The sequence below is a fragment of the Phaseolus vulgaris genome, chromosome 9 (assembly GCF_051622355.1).
Source record: "Phaseolus vulgaris cultivar YP4 chromosome 9, ASM5162235v1, whole genome shotgun sequence".
Classification (NCBI taxonomy): domain Eukaryota; kingdom Viridiplantae; phylum Streptophyta; class Magnoliopsida; order Fabales; family Fabaceae; genus Phaseolus; species Phaseolus vulgaris.
In genome coordinates this window covers 21,093,055-21,114,637 of record NC_143506.1, presented here as the reverse complement: position 1 = coordinate 21,114,637, position 21,583 = coordinate 21,093,055, and the positions used below count along the sequence as shown (strand labels likewise).

The 21,583-nt window shown below is 34.4% G+C and overlaps 4 protein-coding genes across 5 annotated transcripts; 2 read left to right on the top strand and 2 right to left on the bottom strand.

The window, feature by feature from the left end:
- Positions 1-23: 23 nt before the first annotated feature.
- Positions 24-5,076, bottom strand: LOC137820958 (filament-like plant protein). Its single transcript, XM_068625315.1, has 5 exons — positions 4,844-5,076; positions 4,094-4,245; positions 2,902-3,226; positions 554-1,818; positions 24-454 (listed from the first exon to the last, which is right to left on the bottom strand). The coding sequence occupies exons 2-5, from the start codon at positions 4,193-4,195 to the stop codon at positions 92-94; spliced, it is 2,055 nt and encodes a 684-aa protein (XP_068481416.1). The 5' UTR covers positions 4,196-4,245; positions 4,844-5,076; the 3' UTR covers positions 24-91.
- Positions 5,077-9,813: 4,737 nt separating this feature from the next.
- Positions 9,814-11,381, top strand: NPQ4 (Chlorophyll A-B binding family protein). The gene is made up of 4 exons (XM_068624115.2): positions 9,814-10,039; positions 10,153-10,266; positions 10,689-10,926; positions 11,026-11,381. Exons 1-4 carry the CDS (start codon positions 9,830-9,832, stop codon positions 11,271-11,273), a joined length of 810 nt encoding a protein of 269 aa, XP_068480216.1. The 5' UTR covers positions 9,814-9,829; the 3' UTR covers positions 11,274-11,381.
- A 1,069-nt stretch (positions 11,382-12,450) lies between these two features.
- On the top strand, positions 12,451-15,212 carry LOC137820196 (uncharacterized protein At4g08330, chloroplastic). Of its 2 annotated transcripts, XM_068624117.2 has the most exons (3): positions 12,451-12,674; positions 13,716-14,120; positions 14,514-15,212. In XM_068624117.2, the coding sequence occupies exons 1-2, from the start codon at positions 12,574-12,576 to the stop codon at positions 14,110-14,112; spliced, it is 498 nt and encodes a 165-aa protein (XP_068480218.1). In that variant the 5' UTR covers positions 12,451-12,573; the 3' UTR covers positions 14,113-14,120; positions 14,514-15,212. The 2 variants fall into 2 exon arrangements, with proteins under 2 accessions (XP_068480218.1, XP_068480217.1); XM_068624116.2 differs by lacking the exon at positions 14,514-15,212 and having other exon boundaries at positions 12,452-12,674; positions 13,716-14,402.
- A 3,984-nt stretch (positions 15,213-19,196) lies between these two features.
- On the bottom strand, positions 19,197-21,333 carry LOC137820193 (uncharacterized). The gene is made up of 2 exons (XM_090295166.1): positions 20,929-21,333; positions 19,197-20,013 (listed from the first exon to the last, which is right to left on the bottom strand). The coding sequence occupies exons 1-2, from the start codon at positions 21,254-21,256 to the stop codon at positions 19,709-19,711; spliced, it is 633 nt and encodes a 210-aa protein (XP_090151292.1). The 5' UTR covers positions 21,257-21,333; the 3' UTR covers positions 19,197-19,708.
- Between the last annotated feature and the right edge of the window lie 250 nt (positions 21,334-21,583).

The following is a 21,583-nucleotide window of genomic DNA, read 5'->3' as shown; positions in this document are numbered from 1 at the left end:
GAATCCATGGTTCAACACAAACATTCGAAAAGATTGATAGTCATATTATATTATAGATAGCATTAAATGAACGAGTTCCATCATTATAGTTTCAGTCCCCACTAATTTGTAATTGGAGTCCACTCTCAGTTTGAGAGAAAAAATTTACAAAACCATTTATACTCTTCTCAGAATTGTCATCCTTTGGCAAGTTGGTTGACGAGGGTGGTGAGCTTTCTTCATTTTTACTTGAAGAATCGGAATCTCTTCTAGTTGAGTATGTGCCATTTGAATACGACTTCAACATGACTGCACCGTTTCTAGCAATGAGTGATGGAGTTGTAGAAAGCTCTGGAATGCTGGTAGTGTCAATCAGGAAATCTTCTAGTGTTGCTAGTGAACTTAATTGATTCCCCAAAGACGCTATTGTTTTCTGGCACTCAGCAAGCTTCCCTGCAGCTAGTGCTAGGTCCTCCTGGCGTAGAACATGTAAAAAACATTAAATCAGCTGTGTGTAAATTATTATTCATATTAGGAAAACTTAATATAGATGTTAATGTTAATGATTACCAACCTGCTTTAGCTTCATTTCACTGTATGAGGTTATTGACCCGAATTTCTCTTCCTGCTTCTTTTTTTCTAGTTCTTCCTCTAATTCCTTATACCTGTTTTCAATTTCGACTGATATAGCCTTTTCCTTATCAACTTCTGCTTCTAATGAGTGAACTTTTGCTGTTATTGATTTAGCCTCGGACTGCATGCTCACTAGTTCATTTTCTAGCACTTGCTTTGATTTGTAGGCTTTCTCTAGCTCTCTTTGCAACTCTTCCAATTTTGTTTCTGCCTCCCTCATTTTAAGCTGTGATGTCTCAATGACACACTCACTTTTCATTAAACATGTCTTCACTTCCTCTTTCTCTGCTTTCACCTTCTCTAGCTTCTCTTTTAGTTCATCAATTTGCCGATTGGTAATGTCAAACTCATCTCTGATAGAGCTTTCTTCGTGAATGCAATCATTGGCAACGACTAACTCTTTGATAAGGCTCTCACTCTTAGTATCAGGTAGTGCTGCGAGTCGTTCCATTTCAAGAAAATCATCCATGAGATCAATGTTAACAGAACCGGATGGAATTTGTTTGTACTTTTCATTCTTGAACTGATCAAGTTCGGCAATTAGTGCAGATGCCCACGAATCAGAACAACGTAATTCATATATGTCTGGTTCTGAGCCACTCTTCTTTGTGGTATCAATCTCCACTACCCTAGTCCTCTCTCCACTGTTTGATTGACCATCTTTGAGAGATTCAACACAACACGAGGATGATGTAGTGGAAGCTCTACAGGCCATGTTTGTCAGTCTCCGGCACTCAGCCTCAAGCTTGGCCACTTTATTGATGTTGTCTAAATGTTGCTTGCTAGCCATCTCAGCTGTTTGAGTACTTAAATTCCTCTCTATTGTCCTGAGTTCCAGTTTTTCAGATAGAGCTTGGAGCTCATGTTTGAGAACCGTATTCTCTTTCTCCAAATAATCGACCTTCTGGCACATATCAAAATCAATTGATGATGGAGAACTAGCATTCGAAACATCTGATTTTCTCTGCAGCTCCATGAGCTGCTTCTCTAGTGTAGTTTTGGATGATTTCATCTCATGAGTTTTCTTTAGTACAGCATCATGAATGTTTTGCTCCTGCTCTTCCCTTGTTTGCCTAAGCTGCCTAACACACTCCCTAAGTGCACTGTCTAGATGTGTGACTCGATCTTCCAATGTTGAATTTCTGAGAGTCAGTGCCTCGACTTGTTTCTTTAGACTTGTCACTTCATTTTCAGCCTTTTCCCAGCCTGAGTTATGGAAATTATCCAGTTAAGAGACAATGAGAAACAGAATAAAAGAAATATATATTCAAGAATCATTTAACATTAGCATTCACGCTGATCATATCTAAGCCATTGATACCAAAATACTATCAGCTAGACTTATGCAGTTATGGGGTACTGGGAGTTAGGGATATATCACTGCCTATAATGAGGCACTTGTGGGCAAATGGAGATGAATGCTTTAAACTCAGTAATTATGAATATGGAGACTGGAGGAACATTATGGGAGTGGAGGAAAGCAAAATGTGAGGATAAGTGAAAGACAGACAAAACAAGTGGTGTGATAATATGGTGAGTGAAAGTGTAGGAGATGGGGTAAAAACTAAATTTTGGGTGAATAAGTGGCTAGGGAGAACTAATTGTCAGAAAAGATTTCCAGACTGTATTCAATGTCTGAACAGCGGGATGAGGAGTCTGGGCTGGTGAGGTGTGAGAATGGAGTCTCAACTAGAGAAGGAAACTATTTGAATTGGAAAAGTCTCTCCTGTAAAGTATGTTAAGTCAGTTACAACAAAATTTACTGCACAAAAAATGTAGGGGACAGTTGGGTATGGGGAGAAGAACTGAAGGGAGTATTCCCTGTAAAATCGGCATAAACATATACAAAAACTGCAGATAGGTGTTATGTAGCACAATCATACATTCTCAGTGAATTGGGTCGCAAAATTCCACCAAAAGTGCATTGCTTTACCTGGAAAGTATTTTAACTACTAGAGATAACCTAAGGAAAACAAATATTTTGTTTGGGCAAACTGATTTGGTATCCCCTTTATGTCTCGTGGATGAAAAATCAACTGATCATGTCCCCTTAACATGTCCAAGGTCTTATACGGTGAACCTTAGAACTGCGTTGCCTTGTAATCTACACGTACACTTTTTACTACACTAATTGGGTGTGGGAGTGTTCGAGAAAAAGGAGTGGCGAAATTACATGATAGTATGCTTGTTTAACGGATGAATTATTTAGATTAGACACAAGTTTCGCTACACAAAGCACACCCAAGGAAGAATAGAGAGGTAAGTACTGGTCATTAAAAGTACATGTACCTGAAATAGCTTCTTCAGCGACTTTGGCATGTTGCTTGACCAAATCTTCTTTGGCACTTACATTCACCAGCGCTGCAGACAGTTTTTCTGACATATTCCTCAATCCATCAGGTACATCTCTATCCTTTGATATATTTATCATTGCTCCATTTACACCTTCATCGGTTAAACCATCATTTACGTTGTCTGTTGCATGTGAGGTGACTTCAGGTGATTGCGCATTGACAAATGACATATCATTAATATCTTCAGGGATGGCCACAATTTTTGAGGTGATCTCAGGCGACTGATCATGTTCAATAGGAGATTCGTTCAATGCCTCATGCTGCAGAAACAAGAAAAATATACTCAGCATAAGGTGGAAGAAAGTAACAGGATAAAATCTCAACCTTCAGTCGATGAACAGCTAAAAAAGATAAGATAATTATGCTTACATTAATGTATGAAAGTGAAGTTGGTAATAAATACTCCCTTGAATGTACTGAAGTTACATATATTCAAGTCTTGGTCTACTCACAAGAAAAGAAAGTGGTAAATCCTAATTGCAAGTACGAGAGAACTACTACATCCGAAAAGACATACATGAGTCATAGTTAGCCTTGTCTTAGTTCATTTGTTCAAACAATTACTATCAATCTAACAGGAAACGAAGTAGTCCTTTTTCGTTTTGGAGACAGACTATGTAAGCATAATCTTCTAATCAAGACAGTAATTACCTCTCCAAATAAATTAAGGGAGCAATATCAGCAATCTGTGAAACCTGGCTGAATTGGATGAACTCGTTATTTCAAGACAACTCTTTTCAATCTTCCAGGAAGTTTACTCGTGTTACAAGCATTATAACATTTGTGTATATTTATCTTACATAATGACATTTAATTACAGAAAAGAGAGATAACGGGGGGAATAAAACTAGTGAAAGCCATCTTTATACCAGTAATTGAATGCTAAAATTCATCCATTAAGTGAGGAATTCTGCGTTTAGTCCAGAACAGTAGTCAAATTATAATTTCAAAACTTATGACTTGTGCATGTTAAATATCATATCAATAAGACCCCAGATTTTTAAGAAGGAATAAAGACTGAACATGTCTGGTGTCATTGTCACCCCAGCTTAGTGGAATGATTTCGAAAACAGCAAATGTGCCAGGGTTTTTTCAGTTAGCTGTAATGACAATAGTATACTGCTTACCTCTTCATCTAGTTGCTTCTCAGAAAGGGATGATGCAGACCCTGAACTTTCAGTTTCACCTGAAGATTTCCTCTCCCATAACCCTTTATTTTCCCCCATCATCCCCTCTGACTAATAACCAGAGATTAACTTGAAAAGCGCAAGGATTTCATCTGCGGACATAACCCAAATGTTAGAAGCTCGCTCAATACAAACCACAAAAAACCTTCTCAAGGGTCAAGATTATAATGAAGATTTATAAACGAACTGGGTAATGTTTCACCTTTTTTGAGAACACACTCTTCTGTTATACATGAAAAAGTGGAAAGTCAAACTCAAAAACACATTTCTTCTTCAACAATCTCAATTGTTTATACAGAAAAAAACGGTTACTTGGCCTAACATTTCTTTCTTCTGACCATCTTTGTGTAGACTTCTTAACAGACCGATAATAAATTCACGAGGTGTATGACTAAAGAATGAACCTTTACTTAATTTAAAGTCGCAGTTCTTGGAGCGTTATTGAGATTCGCATTCCCATAGCTTTCGTAACATTTTGTCTCAAATTTACAGATTGAAGGTAATGAAACAGTAAATGACATGATACCCAGTGCAAAATATCGTAAAATGAGAGAGTTTTTCAGCCACGGAACACGAACTGCCCCCCATATTCCCATAAATCAAAACAACTGGAGAAAAAAAAAATAGTTCTTTTATAGCTGAACTTTAAAACATAAATGAAACATGTAGAGGAAACAAGAGATGAAGTACCTTTGAGTCTTTCACTGTGTAAATGAAGTGCTTAAAGGGTAGCTAGAACCAATAAAATGAATGGAATTGTAAACAAAAAATAGGTTCCAAAGTTGAGAGTGTAGAGTCAAGGTTTTAAGAGAACAGAAACAGGCAAAGAAATCTGTAGAATGGTGAATAGTATCCGCATAGATACATACAAAATGATAACTGCTACTGAGAAACAAAACAAGTAGCATTCAATGGGAGTTTCTAATTTTTGTTTTTATGATTGCCCTTTTCTTCTCTCTTCAAATAAAATATTAGTGGGGCACGTGACTGTTCATGTCCAGTTGTGAAGTTCAAGGTCAAGAGTGTGTATGACAAGAAAGACCACGATCACATTTTTCAGCTTTTGAGAACATTTTTTAATCTAATTTCATATTTGAAATGAGCTTCGCTTATTCCCGCCACAAATGAGGTCTATAAATGGCGGATTCAGAAAAAGAAAAAAACATAAATGCAGGTCACTGTCCACTTTCCTTCTTAATAATCTGTCTAAAACTCTAATATCTACCTGCCCTGCTTTATTCTCCTTAGAAGTTTTTGTTGTGAGACCAGCTATATGTCACTAAAAATGTTTTAAATTCTTAAAGAATATTTTCCTTAAAATAAGTTTCAGAAGTTCATGTTATAGACAAAGAGCTCAATTCATAAAAAAAGTTGTGCAGAAATAGAAATGGGTCACAACACAGTGTCTCTTACCTCATATCCCAACTAAGTCTAAATAGCCATTATTCTTCTAGAATATGATGAGTTGTATAGTGATTATTCTTGTGTACTGTTTTCTGTTTCTTCCTTCTTATCAATAAGTTGTAGCAGTATATATGATGTACATTTCTTTTATCAAGTGATAAAAAAAAATTATTCCAATATCTTGTCTTTCTTTTCTTTCGATTTTTCCTTTATGGTGTCAAAGAGTTTTTATCTGACCATGCAATGCTTGACTTCTAATACGTCCAATGCAAATTCTTCAAATCCCCACCATACCTCACCTAAACTCCTTTCATTTCATATAACATCCACCCTAGTAGAAGTCCATCATCAGTTATTAGTCTTTGTTGGCAATAACTACCATTCATGGTCTGATATAATTTCAAATGACTCTTGTCTCCAAAAACAAAATGGAATTTTTCAATGGTTCCATTTTATCCCTAATTGCCACAGATCCATTATTCTCTCGGTAGGAACAATGCAACACGTTCATCATGTCATGGTTATTGAACTCTTTATCGCTTTTCATAGCTCAAAGTGCGATCTACCTTGATAGAGCTATCACCATCTGGATTAATCTTCATGAACGTTTTTCCCAAAGCGATCTACTCTGAAACCCATAACTTCAGGAATAAGTCTATACCTGCAAACAGGGCACTCAAAATGTGTTTGATTACTTCACTGCCTTAAAAGCTTTCTGGGAAGAACTCGATAATTTTCGTCCCTTGGTTGCTTGCAACTGTTATGACAAAATGTTTCATACTCAAGGTTTTATCATCAGGTTCCTTAAAGGTCTTGGTCTTAATGATCGTTTTTTCAGTGGTTCGATCTGAAGTGCTCCTTATGGACTCCCTATCATCAGTGAATTGGATTTTTTCCATGATCATTCAACACGAACGTCAACATGATGTCGTTTTTTTACACTAATGAACCTAACTTATTTGCAAATGTTGCCATGAACAGAACTTGAAGTACCACGAACAAAGCCAACTCCTCTAGAAAAGTGTAGTTATTGTCATTCTCTCAACGACACAATGGATATTTGTTATAGCAAACATGTTTATCCACTGAGTCATCCTCGTTATCCTGGCAAGCCAAAAATTAACCCTTGAACTGGTTCTTCAGCTAACAATGTGGTCACTAATGCTTCTTGCATTGAAGAAAAGGAGACCTCACTCAAGATCTTGGGCTTAATCTCACTATAGCCCAATTTCAGCATTTAATTAATCTTCTCTAGCACACTCCTTCTAATAGTTTGAGCTCGATGGACAACAATCACCCCCAAAAATATTAAGGCAATTGCTTCTTGCACCCGATCAATTGTGATTGGCACCCGACGAACTTTTTAAAATCCCATCATGCCCTTGTCTTCTTCACTTTGAAAAATATTGTATGGTGAGGTAGAGGAAGTTCATTGTTGTGTGAAGCTTTGCTTTGAGCTACAAAAGAGGAGGTTACATTCATTGTTGTGCACAGACATTAATCGTTTCTGGTTTTTGTTCGAGCTCAGCTGGTCCCAGATATCATAATCCAGAAGTTTGTTTTTTTCACTATAGATATTTATATCCAGAAGTCAAAATTTTCAATGCGGATATTAATATCCGGAAGTCAAAAGTCCAAAGTGTATTATGGATAAAAATATCCGTAAGTCAAAAGTCCATTATGGATAAAAATATCTGGAAGCCACTAATCACCTACGGATAAAAATATCCGGAATGCAATAATGAATTACGGAAAAATTTATGCGGAACGCAATAGTGAATTACGGATACAAATATCTGATAGGCATGTCGTACCTTGATGGTTCCTTCTCCGACTTTAGAAGCTCTCCGTCGCGGCTGCTGCTCTGCCTGCGATAATGAAGGTCACGGTGGCTGCAAACGAATGGAGAAAAAGGTGGCTCACCGTGGCTGCCACAGCTGCTTCATGCAGAAAGGAAGAAGAAGAATAATAGGGTTGGGTGGTATTATGAAATTTATTAAGGATAATTTTGTCTTTTTCTTATATGTGATTGAGTGCCAGTTAAAATGTGTTGGGTGCAGGGAGAATCAGCCGAATATTAATATCTCTCTAAAGAGCTCAATCCCTTCACTCGGTTCCAACAATTTGGGTATCACCTTTATTTTTTGCACCACCACACACATCCATTTTCTTTTTCTACACACCCTACCCCTTGGATTGTAGATTCAGAGCTACGAACCATATTACATCTTCTCTTACCCAATTTCAAGTCTATACTAATATCAAACCCATTTGGATAAATTTACCCAATGGTGCCTCTGTCAGAGCAAGTTTTTTCTATAACCATACAATTTTCTCCTTCCTTTACGTTCTTTATGTTCCATAATTTAATTTCAACATTTTGTATATTTCCATATTGCTTTATGGTCTCCGGTATAAACTCGTTTTTTTTTTTCATGATTCTTGTCTTATACGAATGTGAACTCCTTGAGGATGATTGGTTGGGATAAATTGTAACAAGATCTTTATCACTTAGTAATCAGCAAGAACCTTCAACCTTACTCACTCTTCCATCCCTTTTTAATTTCTCCACCACCACTCCAATAACCATGAATAACATTTGGCATTTTAGATTAAGGCATTTACCTGGAAACGTCTTCACATTTTACATAAACAATTTCCTTTTATTTCCAAAAATTTGTTATTTGACTAAATAAAGAAAGTTGACTTATTCTTCTAGTAATAAGAGAACTTTCAGAATATTTGATTTAATTCACATGATATTTTAGGACCTTTTTCTAAAGCTTTTATTAATGGTCGCAAATATTTTTTTAACTATCACCAATTATTTAAAATAAAAAACAAAAATTCATCCGTTAAGTCATCTATCCGGTGTAATATATATTGCTCAAAGTTATTTTTTTTTTAAAAAAAATTCCTTTCTCTAGGCACCATATATTACACCAGTTAGATGACTTAACCAGTGTAATATACCACACTCACAACAACAACAAAAAAAGATTTAAAAAAGACTTAAGTGAGAGCTTGATATATTACTTCGGTTAAACCATCTAACCGGTGTAATATACCACACTCTCACTTAAGTTTTTTCTAACCTTTTTTTGTGAGTGTGGTATATTACACCAGTTCTTAACCGATGTGTAATATATTATGTTAACGCAAAAATAATAAGTCTTACAGCAATATATTACATCGATTAGATAACTTAACCGGTGTAATATGTACCAAATATTTACAAAAATGTCACCGCATTTTTGTTTACATCGGTTATTGTTTGATCGACCTAGAAAGTCATTGTAGTATGTTATTTCTACATTAGTGAAAAAGATGTAAAAAAATGTTATAATTTTTATAAATATGTACATTATACAAGTGCATGAAACTATATATTTACGAATGATCCGATAACAGGTGATATGATAATGACTCTCATGATAGGAGCTCTCATATTATATTAAAAAAGTGAATTTTTAAGTGTAATTAATTAAATCTTATATTTATAAGGTGGGGTTTAACCGATAATTAATGAGATGTTAAATAGAATTTCAAACACAATTTTTATTCTTGTTTACTTTTAAACGACTTTAAATAAGATCTCAGTTAGAAAATAGTTGTAGTTAGAATTAAGAAATATGATGAAGTTGAGAAACGATGAAGGTTGCGGGAATATTTTCACGTGCTTGTTAAATATTCAACCGTTTATTTTAGAGAGGTTTTTTTTATGCTAAGATAACAAATAAGTGTGTACTAGGAATATCCAGTACTGGTGGTTTACGTGTCAAAGGAGGATTTGTGGAGTTGAGATTTCCTTGTCCAATCCTCATAGCTGCTACTGACTAACTTCTTTCTTCAGATTCTGGACCGCAATAAAACCCATCCTAGAATTTGGAAGAATCTAGACACATTGCTTTTCAAAATCTCCAACTTCAATTATTTTGTAGGTGAAATTGAACCAGGAAAATAAAATAGAGAGACGCAGATCCAAGTTAAAGTGAGTGAGCGTACTAAGTCTGAGGCAGGAAATGAAAGAAGACAAATATTATTTTGTAAAACCTCAAATGAAAACATTATCTCCATACCCACAAATATTGGAGACGTGGTCACTCTTGTTGCCTTTCATCAACTACTACACCACATCCACACCCTTGTTAAATTAAAGATGGTGCTCCCATTCTATCATCATTTTGGTAAACTCTTCCTTAACATATTCAACACTACCACTCTCAACAATCTAAACCAAACCACCTACAATACTTGTTTCATACTCAAGCAATGGCTCAAACCATGTTCCTCATGTCTAGTGTCTCTAGCAGCCACTCCCTGGATTTGAAGAAAGACCTTTTTCTCCAATTAAGGCCTAAATTCTCTCAACTCTCGTTCAGCCCTCTTCCATCATCAGCTTCTTTCTCTTCTTCACCTCGTACATTCACAACTCTCGCCCTCTTCAAATCAAAGACCAAGGCCCCTCCTGCTAAGACCAAGGTACTCATTTTCCTTTTTTTTTGTAACTGAAACTTGTGTCTGGTCTAATCTATGCTTCGTGTTTCAGAAAATTGAATTTTGTTTCACCAGATTTAAGTTATGTATTCGTTCAGGTTACAAAGTCAAAGCCAAAGGTTGAAGATGGTGTCTTTGGCACTTCTGGAGGGTTTGGTTTTACCAAGCAGAACGAGCTCTTTGTGGGTCGTGTTGCCATGCTTGGTTTTGCGGTGAGTAAAATAAACCTTAGCTTATAAATAGACACCTTAATAGTGAGATGACGTGATATTTTGTTGGTTTCAATACACTTGAGAATTAAGTTTGTATTGTGAATGAGTACCACTTTATAAATTTAATACATCCTGTAAACTAGTTTATTTTATAGAGAATAAAATTTAAGTTTAATTTAATTTTATAAAATTGATTAATAAAAAATAGTTAATATTCACCCAACATGTGTCTTAGTTTTATAAAATTATTAGTAAGGTAAGTGTTGTATTCGGGTGTGATATATCTTATTTTTTAGTTGATATGAACTTTTTAAGAAAAGAAAGTAATATAAATATAGTGTTGGAAAAATGATTTTGAAATTGGGTTGTGTTATTGGGCAGAAGGATTAAGAAAGGTTGTTGTGTGAATTAATTTTGTGCAGGCATCACTGTTGGGTGAAGCAGTAACTGGGAAAGGAATTCTATCACAACTGAATCTGGAAACTGGGATTCCCATTTATGAAGCAGAGCCCCTTCTTCTGTTTTTCATCCTTTTCACGCTGCTAGGAGCCATTGGAGGTTTAGGTGACCGTGGGAAATTTGTTGATGACGACGAACCCAACACTGCAGGTGTTATTCCTTCAGGCAAAGGGTTCAGAGAAGCAATTGGTCTCGGTTCAGGTACCTGACTTTTGAAACAATGTTGTTAAATTTCTGATTCCTTAGTGAGAAACAATGATTAGTGTAGGTATAAACGGGTTAGATTTGTTTATATTTCAGGTCCTTTGTTTGGATTCACAAAAGCTAACGAGCTATTTGTGGGAAGATTGGCTCAATTGGGATTCGTTTTCTCATTGATTGGAGAGATTATTACTGGGAAGGGAGCACTAGCGCAGCTGAACATTGAGACTGGAGTACCAATCAACGAGATCGAACCCCTTGTCTTGTTCAACGTTCTTTTCTTCTTCGTTGCTGCTTTGAATCCTGGAACTGGCAAATTCGTTACAGATGAGGGGGATGATGAATAGACATCACCTCTTTTCTTTCTTCACATCTGTTTAAACAAAAACTCCTTTCCTCATCTATCATCAATGCATTCAGTTCACCACAAACTAAATCATCACACTTTTTTCTAATCTGCTTTACCCTTTTATATTACTCCATTTTTACCTGTTAAAACACACACACAGTTACTACACGTGTCATCACCGAACAACTTTACCTTTGTGGGAATTAACAATTGCCTTTGTGTCGGCACAAGACACTAAAAAAGTCAGAAAATATAAATAGTTTGTTTTCATAAACGTATAAATAATGCTTAGTCGAAGCTTCCATAAATAAATAAAATCACTTGCATCATGGCCGGTTTGACGACTGAAATTAAAAACAAATTTTGTAAAAATATGTATAATTTTAAAGTTTATACACGTTCAATTCTGAAAAGACTAGAAAGTGAAAAATGTCAAGAACATGTTGAATTCCATACATTTTTAAAACAAACCCTGTCTTACGATTACCAACGTAACTTAACGCGGTTGGTCCCGTCTCTTATTCTACTGTGTACTATATTAAACATTTAATTTTAGTTTATAAAATATATTTTATTACAATTTTATTTTAAATTATCAAATAGTCAGAAAGATGATTCATAAAAATAAGTTAATAAATGTACTTTTCAAAGGATAAAATAGTTTATTATTTAGAATACAAATTTGTTTTCTTATTTTAAACTTAGGATGGAAAATGTTTTTCTTAACCTAGTCAATTGTTACAATGATTAAGCAATATGTAATTAACAGTTAAAAGAAACATATGGAGGCTGATTCCACTTGGATCACGGACGGGTTTTCTTGGTGTTTTAATTATGCTATCATTTTATTATATCAATAAATTATTGTTGCCTTTAGTTTTAAAGATTATACAGTATTTTAATTTTAGTTTGAGACAAAAAAAAATAGTAATTCATGATCCTAATTAATTATAATGGGCCGCAATTACGGGCATAATGGTCAAAAACATAAAGAAGAAGATATTAAAGGTTTAATTTGTCATGCATTGGAAATAAAAAAACATTAAATTACTAAAAAAATATTTCAAATATAATTTGTAAAATTGTAAAAATGTAAAAAATGACCATTTGATTGTATAAGTAGTATATAAACAAATATAGTATAGAAAATTAAAATTCTTAAGGAATGTTTGTTAGGAAGTGTGAATCGGTTTGGGTAGAGTCAAACTTAAAACTTCCTACAAGGCAGTTTCTTTCCTTCTTCCTCTTGTTATTATTTAGTTCTCTTTCTCTTTCTCCTTTGCTCATATTCAACTCAAATGGAGAATTCCGTGTTCAACAAAAGATCACAAGTTCATCAAAATCCAACTTCCTCCTCCTACACCTATTCCTGCTATTCTCAGAGGGATGTCCAATACAGGTTCTTTTTCAATCTCATATTGGTTTTTTTTATTCTTCTGTTTTTTCTTTCACCATAATTGCAATATGATTTATGGTTCCTTCCGAATAATACCTGATAGTGTCATTTTTTGAAGTTTGAATGACTGAAAAGCAGTGGCTAATTGATTCTCCTTTCATATATATTCCCTCCATATACTCTATCCATCACATGTTTTCGGATTCTTTTGGGTTAATACTCGTTTCCTTTGATCCCCCTTTAATTTCCTCAACTGTTCAGTTACTGTGCTAATTGTGGTTGAATTTGTTTCTCTTTTTGAGTTGTTGCTATGAGTTCAATGTTTTTAGGTCCCAGTGAAATTGGAATAGTATCTGCTGGACCATGACCTTTACCCGTGTATTCATTCCAATGCTTAGTTAGACACTTTTAGACCCATCAATACGGAAACACCTAATCTGATATCTAATTCCTGTTTTATGATCATGTTTTCACATGGAAAAAGTTTGGGTTGTTAGCATGTTTGAGTGCCCAGAGTATTTTGGGGATAGTCAAATACTAGTTTATCTACAGAAACACGTCTTAATAGATGTTCTTACTCAAAGATTAAACTTCTGATCATGCACACACTTTGAGAAACATAGTTATCTCCCATGTTAGTCGAATGGTTTATTGGAATCTCTATATAATTTGAACACGACTACTCAGGTTCTTCACTTTAGGTGCTGTAAATGATCTTATCTCTTCAATAAAAGAAAATTTTGATGTAGTTTATCTGTTTACTGATTTGAAAGATAAGCAATATGGAAGGATCTGTTTGCTAAAAAGCAAGGAGACCAATTTTTCAGTAAACTGTAGTAAAATTTTGACTTGAGTTGTAGTAGTGTGCATGGTCAAAAGCAAAGAAAAAAGTAGGTAGTTTCCTCTTCTACTTTTCTTTCTTTCATTTGACCATTTCCCAATACTTGTTGATGATTGTGATGGTCCAATCTGAATGAAATTTTTAATTCTCTTTTTTCCAGTTTGCAATTACAATGTCTAAGCACATATCTCTAACTTCTGCAGTTGTGGCACTTGCGGGTACGACCTTAACCTATCCTCCTCTAACCGGAGCATATCTTCCATCGGTTCAAAATATGGGAAATCCATAAAGCGAGGAATTATATCATTCTTGAACGTTGATGACAGCAGATTCACCCGTGCTGAAGAAATTGAATGTGCCCCATTTTTTTCTAAGCACTCGTGGGGTTTGTTCCGTCCAAAAACCAAGCTTCTCTGTCGCAAGTGTTGCAACCATGTTGGATATTCCTACAATCATCACACTTCATTGTCTTCTCCCCTCGTTTCAAACGGAACAAAACCATCACCTGCTACCCAAGCATCAAGTCCAATCAAATATGACATTCGCATTCGTGCTTTACAACCTTCATCTCAAGAATATGGAATCACTGTGTTAGCTTAAAATTTCAAGTAAGTCGTCAAAATTGTTCCATTCCTTATCACACAATAATAATTATAATAATAATCACCACTAACTACAAGGAGGTTGTGATTTCTTTTTTTACTATTCATATTCGTAAAGTTCTGTTTTTGAAAGGAGATTATGTGTTCCTCTTTCCCTTGTTCAAGTGTATAAAAGTTGTAGCTGTTGGATTTTGGAATGTCAAATTCAATTCGCAAAACCAGAGACATAGCATTTATTGGTGTTAAATCAGAAGTTATTATCTAACTTTGAATAGTCAGATTTCAAGAGTTGATGGTGGTACTCGCATTCTATTATATTTTATATTGTATACTGTTCCTTCTAGGAAGATAGACCTAGAGAACTATTAAAGTCTTCTTCTCTTTCTTTCGGTCGGTCAGGTTGCTAGGTGATGAACTGGGGTTCTTCTCGTCCTCCTGCTTCTCCTTCCGCACTCGGTCTCGGGTGAACACCGGATGGTGGGAGTACCTGTACTTTGATAGGTGAACAGTAATAAATGACGTACATTTTTCCTTGGGATGTGTGCTATTTATATTATTCTAATGGACTTACCTTATTGGGCCTGATTAGCGGAGTGGATCTCGCTTAGGGTTGCATTACCTAATCCTTAATGACGGATTAACTTCACTGACCTTGGTTTGAGCATTAACGGTAATATGGGTCGGCCGTCGGCCAGGATTCCATGGTCTCAGTTGTCTCGGCCAAGTCTCTAAGGTCTCGGCCAGGTTTCCCTGGTCTCGATCAAGTAGACCAGGTTTCGATCGTATCGACCAAGTCTCTAAGGTCTCGACCAGGTTTCCCTAGTCTCGGTCTTCTCGACCAAGTCTCTTAGGTCTCGGCCAGGTTTCCCTAGTCTCGATCAGGTAGACTAGATCTCGGACAGGCAAGTAGGTCTCGGTCAGAAAGACCATGGTCTCGTCCATACCGGTACATATACTAATGTTGATATACAATCTATAATATACATAAATGGATGTATCGGGTAAACACCCAAAAGTAAAAAAACAGTACCTAAAGAATGATATCAAATTCATCTCAATTTAGACAACGCTGTTGGCTCAGCCACTTTCACTTTTCAATTTTATTTTTTTTTGTAATGTTATAGAAGTTCAATCTAAGACAAAAAAAAAGTCAGTGTTTAAACTCTCAAGATTAAATAAATGTAAGAGGACGTTTTGGTATCAAAGTTAATAGTACATAAAAAAAATTGTTATTCTAGTTTTATGTATGAAAGCTATTTTTTTTTTATATTGTTCGGAAAATTAGCAATCGGTGACAATTAGCGAGAGAGAAATTTTAAATAGTGTGAGGTGGTTTTAGGTGTTAATATATCAATACTCAAATTTTTCTCCTGTTGCCTTTACATATCGATCAACCTCTCATACATATTTACTATCCTTGACACACATCTCTTGTGTTGTGTGTGTCTGTATATATATTGTGTATGGGTGAATGAGAGAGAGATGAGAAGCATTTCTGAGTGCATTTGAAAATTTCAAATATCTTAGGCTGATTTGTGTTGTTGGGAGACGATTCTAGATTTGAATCCAAAATTGTATGTTTTTGGACCTAAAAGATATCTTCAATAAAATAAAGTGAAAGTGGACTAACTTAAGGGTCTTGCAGTTCTCAACATTGGCGATTTCTTTATGCACCCCAAACTTTAAAAAAATATAAATTATATTTTGAAGTTTTATATTAAACATTTTTTTTAATTCTGGAACGTGAAATCTAAAAACTTTATGGATAATAAAATCTAAAAGTTAAAATTTGAGATTTGTTTTATTCTAGGTTTTATATACCAAAATAAAAGAATATGTTTAAAATTATACAATAAAAATAGAAATTTATATTCTAGATTATAAAATCTAGAATGGATATTTTCAAAATTTTAAAAAAATATACATATTTCATATAAAATTTAGATTTTAAACAATTCAATAATATAAAAGAAAATTTCAAACTTTTAAAGTTGTTTTATAATTTGTTTAGCTTGAGCGAAAATAAGGTCAAAAGCAAGTTTAGTTCCAGGTGTTATTTTTGCTTGAGTGGGAATTATCTCGCTTGAGCGAAAATACTCAAGAACCATCCAAATTTCCATCCCATTTTTGTTTGAGCGAGAGCCCTCTCACTTGAGTGAAAATGAACATGAGACCAAGGTGAATTTTATTGTCCTAATTTAACTTAAGCGGAGATATATCAGTTAAGCAAAAATATCTTGCTTGAGTGAAATTACTATACATAAATTTTTTATGAATGATATCTTTCAAGTTTTTCTAAAAATTCAATATCAAATTTGTATTTTAACAAAACATATCAAAACAAAATTAATATCACCTTGTACTTTAATTGTTATGTTAACTTATATATCTACACATTCATGGTTTCCAAATCAAATTCATTCAATTTCAACATCCAAATTCCAACAAAATATTCATCAATGTTTATATTTCAAATATTCATAATACCATTCAAACACATTCAAGAATATTGTTCACATCACAATCAACTTGTAAATGTACCAAATCAATAAAATCTATCATCTCAATACTTTCACTTTCAGTCGAAATCAAAATACAATAATTTACCCAACAACAAATCTTACAAAAAAAATTTAAAGTCTGTGATTATGTCACCTTCACATCTAGATCTTCTAACCTAGGCTTTATATTGAAGATTAAAATTAGCTCTCCTTACCTGATTATAAACAGGTGTGCTCACAAATAACTCAAACTCCTAATGAACATAAGAATAGATTAATCTGCACCACAAAGTTCTGATCAATAATCCAAATGTATAACTAAGACTCTAAACTAACAGAAACTAATACTGAAGCAATAAACATCACATAAAATAATATAATCAGGTTTTATATTATTATTTATTTTAATTCTAAATTATGTTTATAGTTTAATTAGTTTAAATATATTTTTTAAATATAATTTTTATTTATGAATTTTTTGTAATAATTTTTATTTTCAATTTATTTTTATTTTTATTTTAATATATTTTTATTCTTAAATGTAATTTTTATTTGTAAAAATTTATAATAATTATTTTATTTTAACTCAAAGTTTATTTTAACTTTAATTTGTATTTTTAAATTAATTTTTATATTATAAATTTATTTTACAAATTACTATTTAAATATATTAATTTAAAAAATATTATATTACATCAATCAAATCATCTAAATCTCTAAACATACTTTTTTTTTAAATTTTAACAACCTCTATTTTTTTTCCTTTTCACCCTCACCGGAATCCAAACATAAACCTTAGTTTCAATGTTCTTATCAACCCCTATCAGTGATAGAACCTCCTCTAACGTCATCTTTTGAATCCATGTTTAGCTTATTATAGTAAAAATTAATGCCATCTTCATATATTTATATTTAAATTTAAATGTAAAAAGTCCTTAAAATGTAGCAAAATTAACTAAAAGTTGTTGTCCTTTTATCGATATTCTTTACTTTTTTTTTCAGTAAACGAGTATATATATTGAGTAGGACATATTGTTAATTCACGTTATAATTTCTAAGTAAATGTACATCATATTTCAAAGTTATTGTTGGAATCCAACACATAAAAATAAATAAAGAAATTTCATACTATCCATTTCATACTACATAAATAGATGTAAAATTCATAGTTTATAAAATTTAGTTAAATTTAAAATGTATTTTTTAATACTGCAGGCCAAAATTATGTGTGTGTATTTTCAATAAATATACTTTTAACTAAAATGAATTTGCGTGTAATTAAGTAGTTAAAGATGATTTTCTAAAACACGACATGGAATGCAACCTCACATATTGTTGTATTAAATAAGATTTGCAAAAGAAGAAATAATATTTTAGAGGTTTGAAGATAGAAGGGTGCATTTCACATGGGGTGTTATTGTTGTAAGTTTGAAATGAAGTTGACAAGAAAGTGAGAATTGAAACCAAAACAGGGAATAAGTGAGCAACAGATGAACCAATAGGGACAGAGTGGAGGTTGTGAACAGAGCCCTATCTACTAACGTGTACCCATTATTCATTCATATAACATTTTTTTTCTCTTTTTGATAACGTGAAAGAAAGAAAATTCAATTATAATATGATGCCGTTGTAATATGGTACATGGTTCAACATTATAATTATTATTGTTTGTTTTTTCTTACATTCTTCACTTTATCATTTCCAATCTCTCAGAAATGGGTTGTTGAAAACATTTAGGCTATAAGGATGACTGCAAACAGACTTTTTCAACTTTAGACTTAATTTTAGCCAAAGCAACTACAGTAGGTGCAGACACTCCCTGTTCTACATTGTCATCTACTACTTCACTTTATGAATAGTAAACTAAGAGTTTTGGTTGAAAGGTCCATCACATAACACTTTCTTATTTTTATGTAATCAAATACGTATAAGACATTGATATAACAGTGGAGCACATGTGCACATCCAACCCTTCAAACAACACAACATCTCCCAAACATTACATATCTACTAATACCAAAGTTAGCTCCAACACTAATTGTTGGAGAGACTTCTTCTTCAAACCCTCTCTTTGGTTTTAGTTGGGCAATTAGAAATAAACTCACATGATTGAATAGAAAAATATGGAAAAAAATGTTGAAGGGCATAAGATTTAAAAGAAAAGGTGCACCTAATTTGATTGTAAACTTAGTGATAAAGCAATGTATGTGTGTGTTGCATTGTAGAGAGTAATTTGGTATGATCGAAAAGGAGGGGGATTTGGTCGATTTCCCTATCTGATGCGCTTGTTGGGTGAGGATTGGATTGTGTCTTGTCATTTTCTTGTGCTCCGAATAAAGCTTTTCTCCTTCAGCCCCTTGTAATATGTTGTGGTCCTGATGTGGCAAATTCATGTCCCCACACCCAATGCCATCGATCACTTGGGGACAAAATGGTTCTGTGTAGGGCACCTATCACACCACTAAGCAAATTATAAGGGCCTAATCGGACAAGCACACATGCACCATGACTTGCGTGGGAAAAAAACATTTATATATGTAACCGGGATTCATCATTATTCACCAAATTATTTGCTACTTAATTTTTAAAAACTGTTTGCACTCTTATTTATTAAAGTTAGAAAATTGGGAACAAGACATTCTCCCCCTAAGACAACTATAAGACAAGTCCTGTAGCATAATGTTGAAGGGCCCTTGTGCTTCATTGTTTCCCACTACGGGTACCTAACATGGGGAGTTTTGGCAGTGCCCCAGTATGGATCTTATTTTTAACTATAACTCTCAAAATCAAACCATTTTCAACAAACCCTTTTACAGCCTGTACTGTCTATAGCCATCAACAAATTAAAAACCCAAAACAATTACAACAACAACCCCCGAGTACCCAAAGCATGCAAACAAAGCACTACCCTTTTCTTTTTCTTTTTCTTTTCTCTTTTTTTTTGTGTGGTAATCTAATAAAGCACATTTTTGAGATAGTAAGAAAGCCAATTTTGACTCTGGGATGTGAATAGTATGAGTATGATGTAACTTTACAGTGCAGACTGCAAAGTGGAGGAGCAAAGGCAGAAATGGTGTTGTTGTTTAGGACCCTTTATTCGATGGTCGTTTTCCTCTTTGTCAGAGTCCTCATCCAACCACCCTTTCTCACCTTCACTCCCTCCACGTGGCACACACCACCACTCTTCTTCCACCGTATGAGCTGGAACATGTGCCCTATCCTCTTCCGCCACCTAAACGCCTCACGTGACTTCCCATGCTCTATCACGCTCTTCTCCTTGCTTTGATTCTTCCATGACACCTTCCTGTTGCACTTCTCTAGGGACACCTTCTTCGACACTGTGCTCTTTTCCCACGATGCCACCCCATTCTCTTCAAACTTGATTGAGATGAATGACTCTGCAAAGTTCATTAAAGTCATTCCACAATATCATTCTCACTCCTTCCTCGCTACCAAGACACCAAAAGATAAAGCAAAAACGCATTTCTGATACACCAAAAAATTATGTAAAACCTCTTTTTATACGCTTTACTATATATCATACCCTAAGCTTTGCTTACTTTTTTCTTTCTCCTAGTACTCTTCCACAGTTGCACCTAACCAAACTCATAATAGTAATATCGTTATATAATACTTTTGTTTTTACTAAATTAAGGTAGTACACGCCTAATTTTTCTCTGTGTTGGGTATTTTTTCACTGTGCATAAGTGAAAAATGGAGATAAAAAGAGTTATGTTGTTGGGTATAGTTTTCATAAAGATGGATGAGATAATTGGGGGATTAGTTATTGGCCTAACTCTCCATCAAATCCATAGAATAAAGCATGATCTTGGAAAATAATTTTGCAGTGTCATAATGCTCTTGGCGTATGCATCTGACAGGCATATGCCACGCCAAGAAGAAAAGAATGGCACACAACACAACCCAAAGCCTGCACCTCCTCTCCTTCTGTCTTATAGCACTCTTATCGTTGTAGCTACGCTTTTTGACCTTAATTTCGTAATCATCACACAATGTAATCTTCCACATCAAGACACGCAAACATGCACTCATAATTCTCCACCAATAATGAAAGCAATTCATCAACATTCAACCCTCACCCATGGCAATTACAACTGGAAAAATACCCCCCACTACAACTGATTAACAATTATAATCGCAACACAACACCCAATCAAGTAAAAACTCATCTTTCCTCTTCAGAAGGAGATAATAATTAAAAGATAATTATAATTGCAAGCATTCAACATTGGGTAGCTATAACTAGTGAAATAATGAAGGTAAAAAAATAAAGAGGAGGTGTTAATAATTACCTTCTGGACTGGGAGAGACATCATCATAATCATAGTCATAGTTGTGAGATTTCCAGTGGTGGGATTCGTGGCGAGTGAAGAGAGAGCCGAAAGCAAAGATCTTGTGAATGGAAGAGGGTGGTTTTGTGTGTGTGGAAGTTTGAAGCCTGTGGGAGGATTTGGAGGAGGAAGAAGAACGGTGGCGGTAGTGGTGGCGACCTTGTTTTGCCGCCACGAGGAGGAGCCTCTCATTCAAGCACAAGGGGCAGACCCCAAGAAGAAGTTGTCTGGGGTGGAAATAGCAGAATGATTTATCTTCTCTGTGGCCATTATTTCTAATATTGTTCATGATATGGTTGAAAGACACTTGGGAATGGAGAAGGTGGGTGGAGTGAAGATGAGGTGAAGGAAAGTTGAAAAAGATTGGAGGAATTGTTGGGAATATATATGGTGGAAAAGTGAAACTAAATGAAGATCATCAACATGGCCCACCAACACAAATCGATGAATCTAAACAATGTATCTAATCTGTTGTGTTGTGTTTGCCTAATATAAATACTGGGTAATGTATTTATACATCACAACAAATTCTTAGGTTGTTCTACTAAGTAATCACCTTTTTTTTCAATAAAAAAGTAATCAACTTTTTTTTTATTAAAGCGAAGCTTTATAGGTT